We start from the raw sequence: 18,828 nt of genomic DNA, 5'->3' as shown, positions 1-18,828 counted from the left end.
TGCTGATTATCTCACCATTCTGAATATGGTTAGAATGATACATTCTTTCAAAGAATGCAATCAATCACTTCCATACTGAAGTAACATTTCACTGTGTCGCCAGGATTTACTTCATTGCACAATAACTACTATTATGAAATTGTGAAAATCACAGCAGAGAATTTGTGCAAAAAGTATTATGATATTTTAGTTATGTAATCCTTTATTAGAACCTTATATTTTAATCAAAGGTACACAACCAAACCATCACAACCTGCCTTTTCTCTTTACAGATATAGATCTTAAATGGCTTGCAGTCAAAAGCTGAAGTAATCATGCACAAACTGTGTATGGTCTGGGCATCCTGTTGAAAAGAGCCCAAACAAAAGACTGAAGAATAAAAACAAGTGTCATATGATGAACACAGCTGACCTGAAGGAGTACCAGCAAAGGGATGGCTGCCATCATGAAATCAAAATGCAGACTATAATTTTCTTGTCAATCACCTCCCTCATTTTTGTACACTTCAAAATGTGCTCTCATAAATGCAAATAAATTTGTGTTGACTCATGAAAATCACAAAAACTAACCTATGCAATGTTCTCATTGGGGAATGAGGTTATTGAATGCTTACCATATATCAATGTTGTAGCACAGCAAAAAGGGGCTTACTTCATACAGCACTGAAAATTATAACAATGTGTAGGTCCAAAACTGGCATATGTTTCGCCATATTTATCAAACTTTACCGCAGTTACATAAACTTTAGAAGGTGTAGGATCCGAATGTAGCTCTGGATGTATCAATGTTTATAAGTGATGAGCAACAACAAGGGCAACTAGGACAAAGGAATCCATCTGTGGCTTGCAGGTCCAGTACTGATTCTCCTTTGCCATGATGGATCTGAAGTCAAGGAGCCTGTTTCTTACAAGGTCATCCACGGGGAATGTGAAGGTTCTAATAAAAATGCAGAAAAGATTTTGAAGAATAGTCCCAGAGATGACAAACATCAATACTTTTCTAATTCATTTTTTAGGATGCTGATATCACTGGCAAGACTAACATTTGATGCTCATCCATATATGTGTTACAGGATGTGGTGGTGAGTCACCTTTCTGAACTGCTGCAGTTCTGCTGGTGAAGGTACTTCCACTATGCCATTGGAAGGAGAGTTCCAGGATTTAAACCCAGCAACAGTGAAGGAACAGCAATATATTTCCAAGTTGGGATGGTGTGTGACTTGGAGAGGAACCTGGCAGTGATGTTTCCATGCTCTTGCTGATATTACCTTTCTTGGTATTACAGGTCACAGGTTTGGGAATCCCTGTTTGAGTAGCCCAGAAAAGTAACTGCAGTGCATTTTGTAAATGGTCACACCACAACCATAATGTACCAGTGGTGGAGAGAATGTCTGTTTACAGTGGTGGGTGATGTATGCTGCTTTGCCTGGGATGGTGTCAAGCTGTTTGAGTATTACTAGAACTACACTTATCCAAGTAAATTAAGAGTATTCCATCAAGCCATGTAGATGGTGGAAAGGTTTTGGGATGGGAACAGTTGATTTGCTCCTCATAGGAGGCCCAATCTTTGACCTGCTCTCATAGTCGCAGTATTTAAGTGATTGCTCCTATTGAGTATCAATGGTGATCCTAGGGTCTTGACAATGGGTAACTCAGTGATGGCAATGCCATTGAATGTCAAAGCTAGGTGGTAATATTTTGGAAATGACCACTACCTGGCACTTGTGGGGCACAAATGTTACTTGCCGCTTATCAGTCTATATTTTCCTGAATTCAAATATGGACTACTTGATTTGAGGAGTTGCAAATGAATAGCATGGAGCTTATAAAAACATAGAAACACAAGAAAATGGAGCACCAGTAGACAGATTAGCCCTTCAAACCTGTTCCACTATTCAATATGATCACGACTGATCACCTATCTCAATACTGACTTTATCTCCCCATATCCTCTGATGCATTTTGTATCTACGAATTTATCTATCTCCTTAAAGGTATTTAGCAACTTGGCCTTTACAGCTTTTTGCAGAAGCAATCCCACATATTCACCACCCTCAAAGTGAAATTTCTCCTCATCTCAAACCCAAATTCCTTACCCTTCAACCTGAGATTGTGACTCTTTATTCCAACCTCCACAGCCAGGGCAAACATCCTCCCCTCTTGCAGTCTGTCTGACCCATTAGAAATTTGCAAGTTTCAGTGAGATTCCTCTCCTAAACTCTAATCAAAATTTTCATGTGGGACTTTATCAAAGGCTTCCTGAAAATCCAAGTGCATCAAATCCACTGATTTTCCCTTAAAATACAAACTGAGTTGACCTAATCTTTCCTCATACGGCAGACTCACCACTCCAAGAATCAGTCTGATGAACTTACATGACACATCCTTTATGACAAGTATATCTTGGCGATCGTAAAAGACTCCTCCTTGGATCTAATAATATCCTTAACATATTCAAGTTATTGCTTTTCCTTTTGAATTTTTACACCAGGCAGGAATGTATGACAGTTCCTGCATTTGCTCCTTAGATTTTGGGCATTATCTAGCCACCATTACATCTTTTAATGAGGATTCCCAATCTACCAGAGCTAACTTACTCCTCATAACTTTGTGTAGACTTCAGAGCCTACTTTCCGTCTGAACTGTGTCACTTTCCATCTTAATGGAGAATTCTATCATGTAATGGTGACATTTTGGCCGTGACCACACATCAAGGTTATTAACTAACCCTTTTTCATTAAAAAGTGGCCAGTCTGTTAGTCTGTTCCTAGTTAGCTGCACAAACTAATCCACAAAACCACCCCATGCACACTCTTAGAATACGTCCTCCATAGTATTATTGGTGATTTAGTTGGGCCAATCTACATATAGATTAAAGTCACCCATAATTATTGTAGTACCTTGATAGATGCATCTTCAATTTCCTATTTGATGCCATCCTCTGCAGTACCACTGCTGGTCAGAGGTCTTCCACCCCTTTGTTCTGCTGGGTTCCACATCCTCATTTACTAAGCGAATAGCCGTTCACTATTGCACTGACTTCATGCTTTACTAATAACCCATTTTCCATTTTGCCTGTCCATCCTAACAATTAAATACCCTTGGATATTTAAGTTCACAGCCTTGACCATCTTGCTGCCAATACCCCATAATGGCAGTCATATTTTATCCATTTACACCGTTAATTTGTTCACCTGTTGACCAAATGTTTTGCATATTTAGGTACAGCACCATTAGATTTATCCTTTCTTAACTTTTTTTTAGAAAGATATCTCAACATATTTTTGAATTATTGACTCATTTGATTTTTGTCATATTTGTTTGTTCAGACTCTATTTGTTAAAGTACACCTTTATCCCACACTCTTTTGTTTCCTGACACAATCCACTATCGTGGGCTGTATCTCAAATAATGATGAGTCAGAGTACAGGAAGGAGATATAGAGCCTCGTGACATGGTGACACGAAAACAATCTTTCCCTCAATGTCAGCAAAACAAAAGAGCTGGTCATTGACTTCAGGAAAGGGGGCGGTGCACATGCTCCTGTCTACATCAATGGTGCTGAAGTTGAGGGGGTTGAGAGCTTCAAGTTCCTTGGAGTGAACATGACCAACAGCCTGTCCTAGTCCATCCATGCTGACATCAAGTCCAAGAAAGCTCACTAGCACCTCTATTTCCTCATTTGGCATGTCCCCTTTGACCCTCACCAATTTTTACTGATGCACCATAGAAAGTGTCCTATCCTGATGCATTATGGCATGGTATGGCAACTGCTCTGCCCGGGACTGCAAGAAACTGTGAAGAGTTGTGGACACAGCTCAGTACATCATGGAAACCAGCCTCCCCTCCATGGACTCTATCTACACTTCCTGCTGCCTCGGCAAAGCAGCCAGCATAATCAAAGATCCCATCCACCCTGGACATTCTCTCTCCTCCCCCCTCCCATCAGGCAGAAGATATAAAAGCATGAAAGCATGTACCAGGCTCAAGGATAGTTTCTATCCCACTGTTATAAGACTATTGAACAGTTCCCTAGTATAACAGACTCTTAACCTCACAACCTACCTCGTTATAACCTTGCTCCTTATTGTCTACCTGCACTGCACTTTCTCTGTAACTCTAACACTTTATTCTGCACTCTGCTATTGTTTTACCTTGTACTACCTCAATACACTGGTGTAATGAATTGATCTGTATGAACGGTATGCAAGACAAGTTTTTCACTCTACCTTGGTACATGTGGCAATAGAAAACCAATTTATCAATTTAATTTACTGATTTTAATTTACCAGTTTGGTTACCTTCACCCCAACTGCTTATCTGCTCTGCTTGGTCCTGCATTCCAAATTTCCCTTCACTGGGTTCCTCCTCTCCATGCCCCTAATACCCCCCCCACCCCACTTATTTACCTCCCTCCCTATGCCATTCTTGAGAACTATGGTCCTAGCAAGGTTTTAATGGAATGGCTCTTCCCTCCCCAATACTGATGTCAGTGCCCCGCAAATCAAAATCCATTTTTCCCACACCAATCTTTGAGCTACACATTCATCTCCAAGATCCTACTAATCCTGACCAAACTGTTCATCGTTTATTTAATAATCTCAAAATTATTACCTTTTCAATTTAGCCGAGTCGCTCACATGATTTTCAGCATCTGCAGTCTCTCTTTGTGTCTCAATAGAACCTTCCTTAGTCCTATCAATATCACTGATTCCCATGCGAACCACAACAACCAAATCCACTCCCTCCCACTCCAAGTTCCTCTCCAGTGTGAAGGGGTTATTGCTTCTCCAGGCACCAGGTATGTAACAAATTGGAAAAATTATTTTCTGTAGAATAGAGAATATCGAGATGTGTTTTGATAAAAATGTTCAAAATCATCTGGAATCTGGACAAGATGAATTAATATTATTGGCATTAGGGCCTACAACCAGAAGACTCAGATTTAAGGTGATTTGGGAAAAGAATTATCATTCACAAGGTAAAACCATTCACATCGCAAGTACTCATAATCTGGGATTCGCTATCCAAGAGTAGAAGGAACTGATTCTATCATTGCTTTCAAGGGACACAGTAACTGCAGAAACGCAGGAAAGGGGCTGAGACATGGGGCTGACAGGATTACTCTCACAGGTAGCTAGCATAGACTCAATGGGTCAACAGACTCTTTCTGTGCTGTGATACGCAATTATAATTCTATTATTTTGTAATTCCACAGCAACAAGGCTTGGAACTGCAGGAGATAGAGAACAGGACACAGAATAGTGGTGCAGCAGTTAGTGCTGCAGACTCACAGCACCAGTGACCCTGGTTCAACACGGACCTTGAATGCCGTCTATGCGTGTTCTCCCTGCGACTGCATGGGTCGCCCCTAGGTGCTCTGGTTTCCTCCCACACCCCAAAGATGTATGGGTAGATTAACAGTCTTTTGTAAATTATCCCTTAGTGTAGGTAAGTGGCAAAAAAATTAAAAGGGTGTGTGAGAGAGAACAAGCTGCAGAATTACAGTGAAATAGGAGAGGGAATGGGACTGATACGATTACTCTGCAGAGAACCAGCACGGACTCAATAGGCTGAATAACCTTCTTTGTTGAAATAAGTAAGTTATTAAGTTCAGACGATTCCAAGGAGCAGGCTAGACTGTGGTTGATACAACCAATGGAACAACAACACTGCATATTGTTGCCCAGTATACTTTATTTATTGTGAGGTTTCTTCTGAGTTCCACCATCTGACATCCACATACAACTTCTACATTTTCTTACCAATCCTAACCCCACGTTCTCTGAGCAACACAAAGTAGTCCTGTAAACAACCATGCCATCACTTCCACACACGCCATAGCCTGCCATGAATAAATTCTTTGTTGTTGCTCCAGCAATAGCCTGTTTGATCAAAGGCCTTGAGAAGCAGCATCTGTACTCAGCTAACACAGCTCGGAAGATCCAGTGGCCTCTTGGTGGATCTACTGTCCATATGTTTTCATGCTCACTTGTTACGTGTAATCAGCAGCTGATAGTCCAACTATGTGCATTAGCGGTTGCACCAAAGTGTGAGTATCTGAGCTAGTGTATGGTCTGCATGTGTCCTGCAATGATGAGGAGTGACCTCTTCAGAGGAGCTGTTGACTTCCTCTTGGATCCTCTCCTGTGGGAGATTAAAGACCCGAATTAGAGTTGTCAAACTGAAAATGATTGCTAGGTTATCATTATGTACCACATCATATTTCACCTACAACTGATAGCAAATCAATATGAACGAGTGTTGTATGTCATGTATTTGACATTTAATACATTCAGTGGAAAGCTGGAGCCCATTATCTCTCTACCTCCAATGGTCAAGCACATCAAGATTCTAGTAATTCTGGTTCCTCCTCCGTAAGTCTATTGAGAAATGTTAGGAGGACCATCTTTGGTTCTTGACCACTTTCCCAATTGTCTGTGCTCTCTTCTCCTGTAAGGAAATAAAGAGACCCAAGAGTGAGGATCATGGCACATGTTGAGTGAAAGAACGGATGAAATACATTTGTTGAGTATAACCATGAGTGAATAGCATGATAATGCAGAAAGATGAAAGTAAGAGCAAGTGGTGGATGAACAAAAGTGTGCGAAAGGAAATACAGTGACAAAGGAATGGGTACGTTTGCATGGGAAATTAGCATGAAGGGTTATCTGCTTGGACTAGGCTTGAGAAGGCAGACTGAGGGCGTTGGGATGATAACACATCAGGTCATAGATGAATGTCCAATATACTCACCTTTCCTGCTCTACTTTTGTCAATAAACCCTCGAGCATGGTACCACTTACATTGTCAAACTCCTACCATGTCTCCATTTCTTTTACCAGCAGGCTTCTACCTTCTGTTAAGAAGAAAGAGCATCTTCCTGTGAACCCTTAAAACCCTGAGCACCACCTCCAGAGAGGCACTTCTAAATTAAGGTGCAGCCTTTGAACATTTACTTTCTATTCTGCCACTTCCTCTGTTGTGTTTCCACCTATAACCAATCAGATCAATGCTCTGTAGTCCTAGCAGATTCAACAGTGATGGGCAATTAAACACCTGAGGGTAGGACAGTTCATGAACATCATCATCAAGCACAGTACACAAGTCAAGGCTGCAATGGCAGCCATCCTCAACCAGGAGTGCCTAAAGAATGATCTTGCTGAGCTTCCTCAAAGATCCCCAACACCACAGAGATCAAAGTTCACCAATCTGATTCACTGCATGAGATTCTGAGTGCAATGGATACAGCAAAGACTTTCTGTCTCAACAATATCTCAGCCATCATGCTGAAGTCTTGCGTGGTAGAACAAGCTATGTTATGAGACAAGATATTCCTGTACAGTTACAACAATCCCATCAACCCAATGGTTAGGAAAACTGAACAGCTATGATCAGCCACTAGAAAGGAAGAAAAATCCCATTACAAGCCAACTACAACCCTTTCACTGTCCTTTCTATCATCAGCAAACATTGGAAGTGCCAATAAACAATACTTTCTCACCAATAACTTGCTCTTCTCACTCTGTTTGATTCCAGATTTCATTACAACTTTGGTCCAAACATGATAAAAAAGCTGAATCAAAGCAACATATGACCTAGTGTGATGGAGCTCTGAAAGAATTCAAGTCAATGGGAATTAAGGGGAAGATCTCCAGTAGCTGGAGTTGTACCTCACACAAAGAAAGATGGTTGTAGTTGTTGGCTGCCAGTGCTCATATCCCCAGGACATTGCTCAATAAGTTCCTCAGGGCAGTATCCCAGGCTCAAACATTTTCAGTTCTTCATCCATGAGCCTCTCTCCATCATAAGGTCACAAAAAGGGATGTTGATTATTGCACAGTACTCTGTTGCAGTCACAACTCCTCAAACAATGAAACAATCCATGTCCCTATAGAACATGACCTGGACAACATTGAGGCATGCACTAATAAATGGATAGTTGCAGTCACACCACACAACTGACAAGTAATGAACATCCCCAACATGGATAATACCAGCCCCACCCCATCCATGTGACAAAGTCACTAGAGAACATAGATTTAACTGTACTAGCCACGTAAGGACAGTGGCTACAACAGCAGGTCAGGCACTTACTATTTTGGGGTAAGTTATTTACCCCTAGCTTTCCAAAGCCATTCCACTATCTACAAGGCATGAGCCAATAGTACACTGGAAACACTCCACTTTTCTGGATGAGTGCACCGCCGACAATTCTAAACACCAACAAGGATAAAGCGTTCAACTTGACTGGCACCCAATCCACCACCTCACACATTAATTTTCTCTACTGTGACCAAAATATGCACCAACGACAAAATGCACACCAATCACTCATCAAGGCCACATCAACAGCAGTTCCCAAACATGCAACCTTTAATACCTGGAGCAGCAATTGTATGAAATCATCAGAAATTTCAAAGTTCCACTCTTAGTCATGGCTTAGTCACTCTCATCATGGCTTGAAAATAATTGTACCTTCATCATCACTGCCTCTAAATGGAACTCCTTATAAAAATTGTACTGCACAGCTACCTTCACCGCAAGGACAATATCAGTTGAAAATGACAGCATTAGCATCCCAGTCATTCTCTCTTCTCCCACCTCCCATCAGGCAAACGGTACAAGGGTTTGAGAGCACATACCACCAGACTCAAAGACAGCGTCTATCCCGCTATTATTAGACTCTTGAATGGACCTCTCATACAGTAAAAATATGAACTCTTGTTCTCCCAATCTACCCCACTGTTGCCCTTGCACTTATACATTGCACTTTCTCTGCTATAGTCTGCATTCTGTTTCCCTTTTTACTACCTCGATGTACTTATGTATGGAATGATCTTTCTGGATGCTATGCAAATGAAAGCTTTTCACTGTATCTTAGTACATGTGACAATAATAAACCAATTCCAATTCAAGGGCAATTAAGGGTTGGACAAGAGATGCTGGTCATGCCAATGATATTCACATACCATTAAGTTATAAAAACTCCAAAATCCAATTTGCATCTTTGGAGTGCTGCTTCAAATACCAGAACTGAAATTGACTCATGTGGGTCATTGTCATAATAACATGCCATTTGGTTGGGAACCCTGGGAAAGATCCTGTCATGCACAGCTTGGGTTCAAATGTCACCAGCAGGCATGCTGTACCTCTGAGTATATTTCTTACAGGCTACCCCCAACACACATGGTGCTTCAGCAACTTAAAACCCAGCCCAAAGAAGATACCGAAGTCAATGAGTATACACGGCAGGGAAAGGGGTGATTTTATGGAGTGCCTTAAGGGAAGAGGGAGAGGTAAAGGGGTTTAGGATAATAATTTCAAATTGTGGTGCACGGCAACTGAAGGCACAGCACCAGATGCTGAAATGAGCTGTGTCCATAACAGACCAACTTCAGATAATGGAATTTGGGGTGAGAGAAGTTATAGCACTTGAAAAGTTACAAAGGCAGAGAGCAAGCGGGATTGAAATATAGTTAAATAGTAAGTTTAATCTGAGATGCCGGGCAACAAGAATCAAATGTAGGTCAGCTAGGATAGGATGGTGTATAAATGGACTTGTGTTGGATAGAACACCAACAAATCCTGAATGAGCTAAACAGCCCTGAAGGAGAATGGATGGAACAATGGTGAAGACAACACTGGATTGGCAAGTCTTAAAGTGACAAAGAGTTTCAGCAACAGACAAGCTGAGTTAGGGAGAAAGGAGAGGCAAGTGGATATAGGCAACATAAGTTAGGAAGAGGAAGAAAAATGTTTAGCAGACTGAAAATCTCATCCAGCACAGGAAGCTATTATATAACTCTGAAAACATAGATTGAGTGAATGGTTGAGAGATGTGGTCAAGAGATAGACCTGGATATCACCAAAGTATGTATCACTTACTCCATATCTGCAGATGGAGTCACATGGGTCACTAAGCACATTAGGAAGTGGAAGGAGCCTATTATTGATCCTTGGAGGACTCTTAAGGTAAATAGTAGGAAGTGGGAAGTGAGACAATTAGTTGAGTCACTCTGATTATGACTGGGTAGATTAGAATAGAACCAAGCCAATTCAGTCCCACTTGTGGTGAGTAATGGAAGGTGTGATCAGAGTTCAAGAAGGAAAAGAAGGGATAATTCACAATGATTAAAGTCAAAGGGATTTTTATTTGCATACGTAGTTTAGATTCTCAGGTTTTAGATAGTTAATAACAAACACCATCACAAACAGCTATGAAGTATAATAATGATTTTAGGAGATTCTAGAAGAAAGAATTGAAAAAGAAAAATTATTTAACCCAGTACAGATCATTCCAAATGCTCTTCTCAAATTATTTAATTGTCTACTGAGTAGGAGATGGAAAGTCTTAAGATCTCATATGACCTAGATAGTAAAATACAAACTACAGCATGAGAATATTTATCAACACTGTTCCACTGCATGACCTTCTCTACCCACAGTGATATCTGCCCTCCTCTAATTTTAGCCTCTTGCTCCATTAAATCATGGCCATTCCTCCAGCTGCCAAGTTCCTAAACTCTGGAATTCCTTCTCCAAAGACCTGGCCCTCCCTACCTTTCTGTCCTCCTTTAGGATACTCCTTGATATTCACCCCCTTCTGTCTCATCTCCAAGTATGGTGCCATGTTTTGTTTTATATTGTTTCCATGAAAAGCTTTGAGACATTTTATAACATTAAAAGTATTGTACAAATATGAGCAATTGTTGTCATCTCTGCTAATTTAAATGCCGAGTGCTCCCGAGCTTAATGTAGGTACTCTGAGGAAAAGCAACCTGGAAAATTGTGGACAAACTAGTTGTGATAGTCTGGCAATTACAATACATGGTTAAAAAGTAAACTGCTCATTCCTTCTACAATTTCTTGGTAAGTGTTCCTTTTGACCATTGCTTCCCACCACACTATCATCCAATGCCTATAAATTCAGGTTGAAGAATGTATATTATTCATTTTGTCCAATGACTTGTTGAAAAGAAATTTTTTTATCCCAAAGAAAAAAATCAGGCCCCAGCACTGAGTTCTGAAACAATTGTGTTCAGATGCTAAATGTACCTGTACGAATTTGTTCCCCATACTAACACAGAGACAAAGAACTATTTATTTGACAAGTATTAATTTATCCAGTAAAATTGAGAGGAAGAGATTTGCCATGAATACATTTAGCAATTGTGCACAAAAATCCCACAGCACAATTCCAAAGCCTCAATGCTCTCCTAAAGAAAACCTTCCAAACTGACAGGGACAAGCAGATTAAACAGGAATCCCTGGAAGTCCACACTAACAGCAAAAACATTTTGCCATGGCTGAAGACACAGAGGAGAGTTGGCACTGCTCGGAAGTATTTACAATACATGTTAAGTAAAGAAAGCAGAGCAAAGTGCAAAGAATTCAATGTCCTGGACTATTTGAATCATCCAGAGGAAGTGATTAGTTATTTCTCCCCAAATTAGTCCAGTTTTTCAGTTTGATTTATCTGTTCGCCCCAGAAGACCACTGAATTTTTATGTGGAATCCGACGTATTTATTGTCATGCAGGATAAATCACACGTGGCACAAGCTGGACAGATCAGAGACCTATTTGTGGCCCATCACTGATAGCATGTTTATGAGGATCAGTACTCCTACTTCTTACTTGGGAATAAATGGACTTAAAATTCATACTAGTGATTGAGGCTGTTTGAGGAGGAATGTGTGTGACTGCATGACAAAATACATAGGAATGGGAACGTGTAGTACAAAAAAAATGATGCAGTCCACTTTGGAGGGAAAAAGAGCATAGTTTGTTCCCTAAGTGATAAAACTTATGAGTGGAAGATCAGAAGAATCAATGGGTATATAATGTATAGATTCTTCAAAGTGATAATGCATTTTGAAAAACCCATAAAGACCAAATAAAATTATGGGTTTTTATATGGGAGGACCTAGAAACAAGAAGTGATGTTGAATTTCTGTGTGACGTTGGTCAGGTCACAGTTGGAATTAAACATGCAGGTTGGGACCCAAATACAGAAACTAAAAAGGACACAGAAAAGCTTGTCAGAAATAAACCACAAATGAGGGGTTATGCTCAGGATCAGAAATATGGGCTATTTTCATCAGAAAAACAAAGATAATCTTCACACCGACTGTGACAGCCTTGATGTCACAGCCAGTCTTCTTCCTGCCCAACTTTTTACATGCTTCTGGTTATGTGTCTTCTTAATGATTCGTTGTTTAATGAATGTGAATTGAACTGAAGCATGGTCTGAAAGAAGCATGAAAAAATCTGAATTTGAAATTTTCTGAATTTCTAACCTGTATTTCCTTTCTATTTTCTTTCTTAGACAATTTTTTGCCAGATTTACTTGCAACTAGGTTTTCATGAAACATGAATATAAAAATAAATGCTTACCTTTTATCTGCAATAACAAATACAATTTTCATAAATATAAATTATCATTAGGACTCATATGAATAGGTAAATATTGCTCTATTATTTTATTTGCATAATCTGCTAAAGCTGATAAGACAAGTTACTGAAACCAGGAAAGGTTCATATCTCAATGGCTTCAGTTGGACATTTGTTACTTGTGATTAAGTGGATTGCAACTGTGTGTCCCCTTTGCTCAGGGTGCAATTTAGTAATGTGGCAGATATTGTATAAACAGTTCCTAAATGGAAAGGATACTACCTTTGAAATAACAATATTGTTTTGGTTTGATTAAATAATCCAGTGTAGGGATTGAGCCAATTTAAAGCCAAATACATTAAGGCTGTGACTGAATTTAAGGTACAGTTGATTTAATCAATGCTTTTACCCTCAGTTTGAAAAGTAATCTGAGATAACAGGGGCAGGTCAATTTTTACAGAAGGTTACTGCCTCTACCTTGCCAGACAAATAATCTGAATAAACATGCACAAAATTTGACCGAGGCGCATGACTGCAAAGAAACAAACATAGGAAGAGCAAAAATATGAAAACCCATCAAGTAAAAGGGAAAACAGAAAATGCCGGAAACACTCAAAAGGTCAGGCAGCATTTGTATCAAAAGAAAAACCATTCTGAGTTTGAAGTGATTGTAGGTTTCTCCCAGCCTCTGTTCAACATTTTGAACAAGCGCACCAGTTCCTTCTCAAGATATCTCATAAGGGGTGACTGAAGAACATCTGAAACTCATCATCATATATGAGTGATGCAGTAGAAGCTAAGATGAAAATCCAACTACAGAAAGCAAGCTATCCCTTGATAGCAATCTGTAAATGGTTATTCAATACTGACATAACTGGCAAGTTGCTGAGGAATCAGATAAAAGTTATGATTCTCCAAAATTTGGATTTGCATATAAAGAGGGTTTTAGATGAAAGGTCATTTTGACCTGAAACAGTAACTCTCTTTCCGCCTGCACTGTTGTTGCTGACCTGCTGTGAATTCTCAGCATTTTCTGAGGTAGGGGCGGGGGTGGAACTTGCAGGTTTCCACCATCTGCAGTACCTTGTTATGTGTTTTGGACAAGTAAATTTTCGACATAGAGCAATTTGCTTTCAACCATAATTTTCAGGATTTACTGTTGAGTTGGCAGCCAAATCATGTATTTAGGTACACACATAAAAATGTGCTTGGTTTTCTCTCTCTCTTTCTGAGCAAATTAATTTGAACCTGGAAAAGATAAATTAATTTAGTTATCTTTCAGGATCATTTACAAGTGTGCACTATAGTTGATAAAAGGGTTGGCACAACACACATATAGACAAAAATAGTGTGAGCTGGGTCCTACCAGCTGCTATTGTAACTAAATACATAAATTTATTTGGCACTGAAGATCTAGTCCCATGACTGTTATGAGTTTTGATGACTTCCACAGGTAGCATTATCAATCTCAAATTAAAATAATTGATGCGTACCATTAAATGTCTCTCTTGATACAAGAAACAGTGATGATATGTTTCCTGTGTGTCTGCAAAATATAATGCAAATAAATGATGCAATGCATTTGAAAATCTCAGGGACGTGTTCACTCAGTTGAAAAAGCTGTTCTCTATGTGCTTTACCCTCACTGAAAAGTATTTGGATGACATCAGTCTGGTTCCACAACCTGTAATTCAGCACTAATTACTTTTAAATTGGTAGCCACACCCAAATGGGAAAATCATTTGCTGTGATATATGGGAATGAAAAAATTGGACAGGATAAGCAGATTTCCTTGGTGTGCTCATGTAACAAAATATAAAAATGTATTTTAAAAAATGGTATTAGAGTTTTATTCAATAAACAACATGGAGGAAATCTGTCCCAAACTGTAAAGCAGGGCCATGAGTGTTGTATGAAAGCAAACTACTGGGACATTGTACTGGCTTCTCAGCTCCAGAATGGGAAGCATGTGATTTTTAAAAATTGAGTGGAGATTAGGCAAAAAAATGAATTTATGGGGAAAATAAAACAGCAACATTTTAAGAAATAAACAAAGATCTGGGATAGAAAAATACCCAAGGGCCACTTGGAATTATCCATTTAAAATGTTATATTCTCATGTCTGGCTTTCTGAGATAGTCAATCAACTAACAATTGGATGACATTACAAAGCAAGAGCAAAATATTAAACAGTCACTGGAAAAAGACTGTTAAAAAGTGTGGAAGGAACAAAGGCAGCCAAACATTTCACATTCTTAAAGGAATGGTGATATCCCATTAGTGCATCCCCACCAGTAACCAGAGGACTCACTTGTTATATGAAATCATGGGACATTTAACAATAGGATCTGTGCTTACCATTGTTTGCTTGCGTTTTCTCCCTGGCCTGCCTCGTCTTTTCTCCTTGTTTCTATTTTTCTCTGGCTGCTCATCATTCTGTATCATAAAAACAAGGTACAGACAACCAGATGATTTTTTTTTCATAAACGATGATGCAGCAGGTTATTAGAATGATCAGCAGGGCAAAAATCTTCCATTTGCCATTTTCAATATGTATTGCAAAGGACATATCTTCGATTAACAATTTCTTCTCTACAATTTATTAAATTTTCTGGCAACCCGTTGATTCTGATGGAATTTCTTCCAATGAACATTTTTTCTGATGTGAACATTCATCTCTACAGAGATGATGGAAATGAATTGGTGTGATATCTCTTCTCCACCATATTTTTGGTGTGCTCCTCAGATAACAGATCATCACAGAGTCAATTTTAACCAGAAATTAAGAATTCAAAATGAGAAGGTGGAGAAGAAAGTAGAGAAATTCTGGTTCTTGAGAATGTTTTTGAAGAGAAGGAGAAAGTAGCCATGCAACATGGTTTAACATGAGAGTTCCATAGAGCAGTGGCTGAAAGAGCAGCCTTTGGTGGTGGACTGGAGGAATGAAGAATAATCAGCCCATTCAAGTTAAAGGAAAAGAAGATGTAGGTTGACATACATGGGTAAATAAGATTGCTCAACTAGTCTGAAATGAAGCCACAGAAGGATGGTAAGGGCCTTGAAGTTAATTTGATGGGGAACCCAGATCCAGCACAACTGATTTGAGGGTAAATGCAACTTTGTATGGAAGAAGGCTTCACCTCTAGATTAGTTGAACATGGAGAAAAGTTCAAAGGTGCAGCATGTAAGAATGCCATCCTCAAAATAATGAAGGAATTGGTGTTGGGAGTTAGACCCATAAATAACCTTGTACTATACTTTGAATGAAAAGAAACCTTGTGATGAGGAAATTTGGGATTAAAAAACTCAATTCATGATTTAAAGATAATTTCAAAGTTGCACATCATTTTGCTCCATTTGCAATTAAAAAAGCGATTTGATCAATTGCCATCAGAGCCCCAAAAGGTACTAAAAGAATCTTAAACCAGATGATTTCAGCTTTCCCAAGTCCAAGCTACTAGAAAATACAACTGATCCAGGACAACACATCACATGGGCAGCCTGAAGGTACAGCAGCAACACCATGTTTCCAGATACTGGCTGCTGTCAGATGTATCTCTTTTATCCTTAATGTTTAATGCAGTTAAAAGGTAACAGGGAGGGAGAGCAAAGATGAGGCTTGAGATAAGCAAACAAAAGACTGTGCATATGAAGCAGTTGAAACCCATTAAAGAGGTGATTTTTTTGGATAGTTCCCAAAAAATGGGTGCAGGGATCATAATGTGCAATTAGCATGCACTAATGTTCAGAAGCAACCAGTTTTTGGAGAAGCTTGAAGTTAAGACAAATACAGTCAGCAGCTGGTTCATCATTACCTTTAGACCAGTAATTTCAAAGAAATTTGGAAAGCCCACCTTTGTAGAAATAACAACTAGCAGAAATCAATCAGCAACTAACCCAAATCGTGTCGATGTTCCCCTAAACTGTGCTGGTTAATAGAGAGGGTGGGATGGTGGAGGAGTCTACCCTGCTACTAAAGGTGCATTGAATTGTGTGAAATTAAGAAATGAAATAGCTGGAAGGTGTACCTCTGAATTGTCAATGCTGACAGAAAAATAGTTTTGTACACTGATCACTGATTGTTCACTTGGCACACTTCCAGTTTCCATCAGCATATCACACTTTAGTATTATAAAGTCAGCCAGTGCGACATGTGCAACAAATGTATGCTCGTACATTGATCATTCTATCAGAACCAATCTTGCACCAATAACCCCAAACAGTTTTGTAGCCATTGTCAATGTAATGGGACAGAGCGAAATCAGGAAAGAAAAGTGACAACAAGGTGGGCCATGACTGAAAGACAGTGGAGGAAATGGAAAGTGAAACATGTTCATGACAACAGAGAAGCAAAGGGAATACAGTGAAACACCATCAATCACTGGTGACTTAAATAAGGTTATGCCATGACTTGATCAGAAACCAGCCTGAAGAGACTCAAAAGAAAGTTTGTGGGAGGGATGTAGTGTTATTAGCCCTCTGTTAAAGAGATGAATACTTGTAAATAATAATATTGTACCATGAAATTATTTATATGATAAAATGAAAATAGAAAGAAATAATTAGCTTGGGGCAGAAATAACTTGCCCAAAGTGCTTCATGAATCATATTATTTTTAAGCAGAGTCATGCACGTCAGCAATGATGACCAAGACAATGTGTAGAACGACTACTCATAAATAATCACTCTTTGGTGGTGGATGTTTAATGATAAATAATGACCAAAATACTTGAAGAACTTCGTGGCTCATAGAAGGAGTTGTGTTTTTTTCCAAATACAACTTAAATTGGCAGATGCCCCATATTTTCATGGTTCAATGACAAGGCAGGCATCTGCACACAGTACTCTCAAAGTCCTACAATGAAGTACTAGTCCGTTACATGCTCAAATCAGGGAGTACAGCTTTATTATAAAAGTGACAATGTGCCCACTGTCAAAATTAATCCAATATCCTGAAAAAGGGCATGAGATACATATAGAAAAATATAATGGAACAGCTTATTTCAAAAGGTCCATGGTTTATGCATATTTTAATCCTGAGATACTAGAGATAACGAGCTAACTGAAAAGACAATATTGAAAGGTCATTTACTTTGCTACAAAAATAAACATTTACTATCCCAAAACCAGGTCTCTGATCTACAAACTTCATTGCCAAATCAGGTATTATCAATCAGTTACTGGATGCATCATAATTTAAAGACAAATGCTTTCAAAAATAATTTTGCATTTCTTGTGGGTCTTTTAAGATGTTATGATTTAAAATAATTTCCATAAATAAATAAGAATAAGTGTGTCGATTTCATTAGATGAAATATATCAAAGAAGTTCATCTGCATCTTACATTTGATCCACAATGACATGCAAGCCATGTTACAAACCAACAGGAGCACAACAGAGCCAATTTCAGTGAAGACAGGTTTCAAACAGGCTGTGTCATTTCCCCCAATACTTCTCTCAAATCTTTCTCAATGCAATGTTGAACCTCACCTCCAACTAACCTCAGAACCAATGGGAAACTGTTCCACCTATGGTGACTGCACTCTAGAACCAAAATCACCTGAGCATCAGTACTTGTGTTTGCATGCACTTGAAACCCGAGGTCCAAACCATTATTGTCCCATTCACTGAAGCGTAAGGGAGGATGAGACTTGAATGCAAGATCTGCAAGACCACAATCCACTACAAACCTAGCCCACTGTACCACATTGCCTTCCACCCTACCCCCATCAATAAAGATTCACAGCATGACCCTGTAAAACATGGTCCTCTTATCATATGCCTCCTGAGCAGGCATCTCAAGGCACTGGAAAAATAACACGAATGCAGTCTCTGCAAAGTCCTACAAATTTATCAGAAAGTTAAGTGAAACAACATACATGTTCATTTCCAGGAAAACTTCTCCAAACTTGAGGCCCTAGTTGCTCTTGGTCATGTTGAATAAGACACATCATTCCCATGCCTAACACCAGACTCCCAAAATTTCACTATTTCAACTCTGTCATGGGAGATAACAGGTAGACAAAAAGATTGCCAAACAGAGAAAAGGATTCAAAACCTCCTTGTGGTAATGCAACATCCCCAATAACTTCTGGGAACCTGCAGACCATCCACCGGAAGTACAAAGTCCAGCAATAAGAGGTAAAACGAGTATACTTTCCCATAAATTACCCACTGTCCACAGCCATCTTTTGCCCCATCTGTGAATGATTTAATCACTTCCACAATGGCCTCATCAGTCACCTCAGAACCCACAAAACCAAGAATAGAAGCAAATCCTGAAGGACTGCCTATGTATAGGAGAGGTTTTTTTTAATGTTCAGTGGGACCAACAAACTACCACTGCTTTAATAGTTTGTGAAAGTAGATGTGGCATATTTAATCAAATAAACAATCATAATTGTTCAGATCAACTGAGGCCAATATACATAATGA

The 18,828-nt window shown here is 39.2% G+C and overlaps 1 protein-coding gene across 12 annotated transcripts in view; it reads right to left on the bottom strand.

Annotated features, from left to right (window-relative positions):
* Positions 1-18,828, bottom strand: part of LOC127574754 (DNA (cytosine-5)-methyltransferase 3A-like) — a 416,558-nt gene that overhangs the window by 359,807 nt on the left and 37,923 nt on the right. For 9 of the 12 annotated variants that reach the window (XM_052024036.1, XM_052024037.1, XM_052024038.1 and 6 more), the window contains one exon: positions 14,752-14,829. The exons of 1 other annotated variant lie outside the window; for it this stretch is intronic. In XM_052024036.1, coding sequence (XP_051879996.1) covers positions 14,752-14,829 — 78 coding nt within the window. Of the gene's footprint in view, positions 1-13,886; positions 13,940-14,751; positions 14,830-18,828 lie in introns of all 12 variants that reach the window. 2 more of the 12 variants (XM_052024047.1, XM_052024048.1) reach the window with 1 other exon arrangement.

This window comes from Pristis pectinata, chromosome 10 (genome assembly GCF_009764475.1).
Source record: "Pristis pectinata isolate sPriPec2 chromosome 10, sPriPec2.1.pri, whole genome shotgun sequence".
Taxonomy (NCBI): Eukaryota; Metazoa; Chordata; class Chondrichthyes; order Rhinopristiformes; family Pristidae; genus Pristis; species Pristis pectinata.
This window is presented reverse-complemented; position numbering and strand designations above follow the sequence as displayed.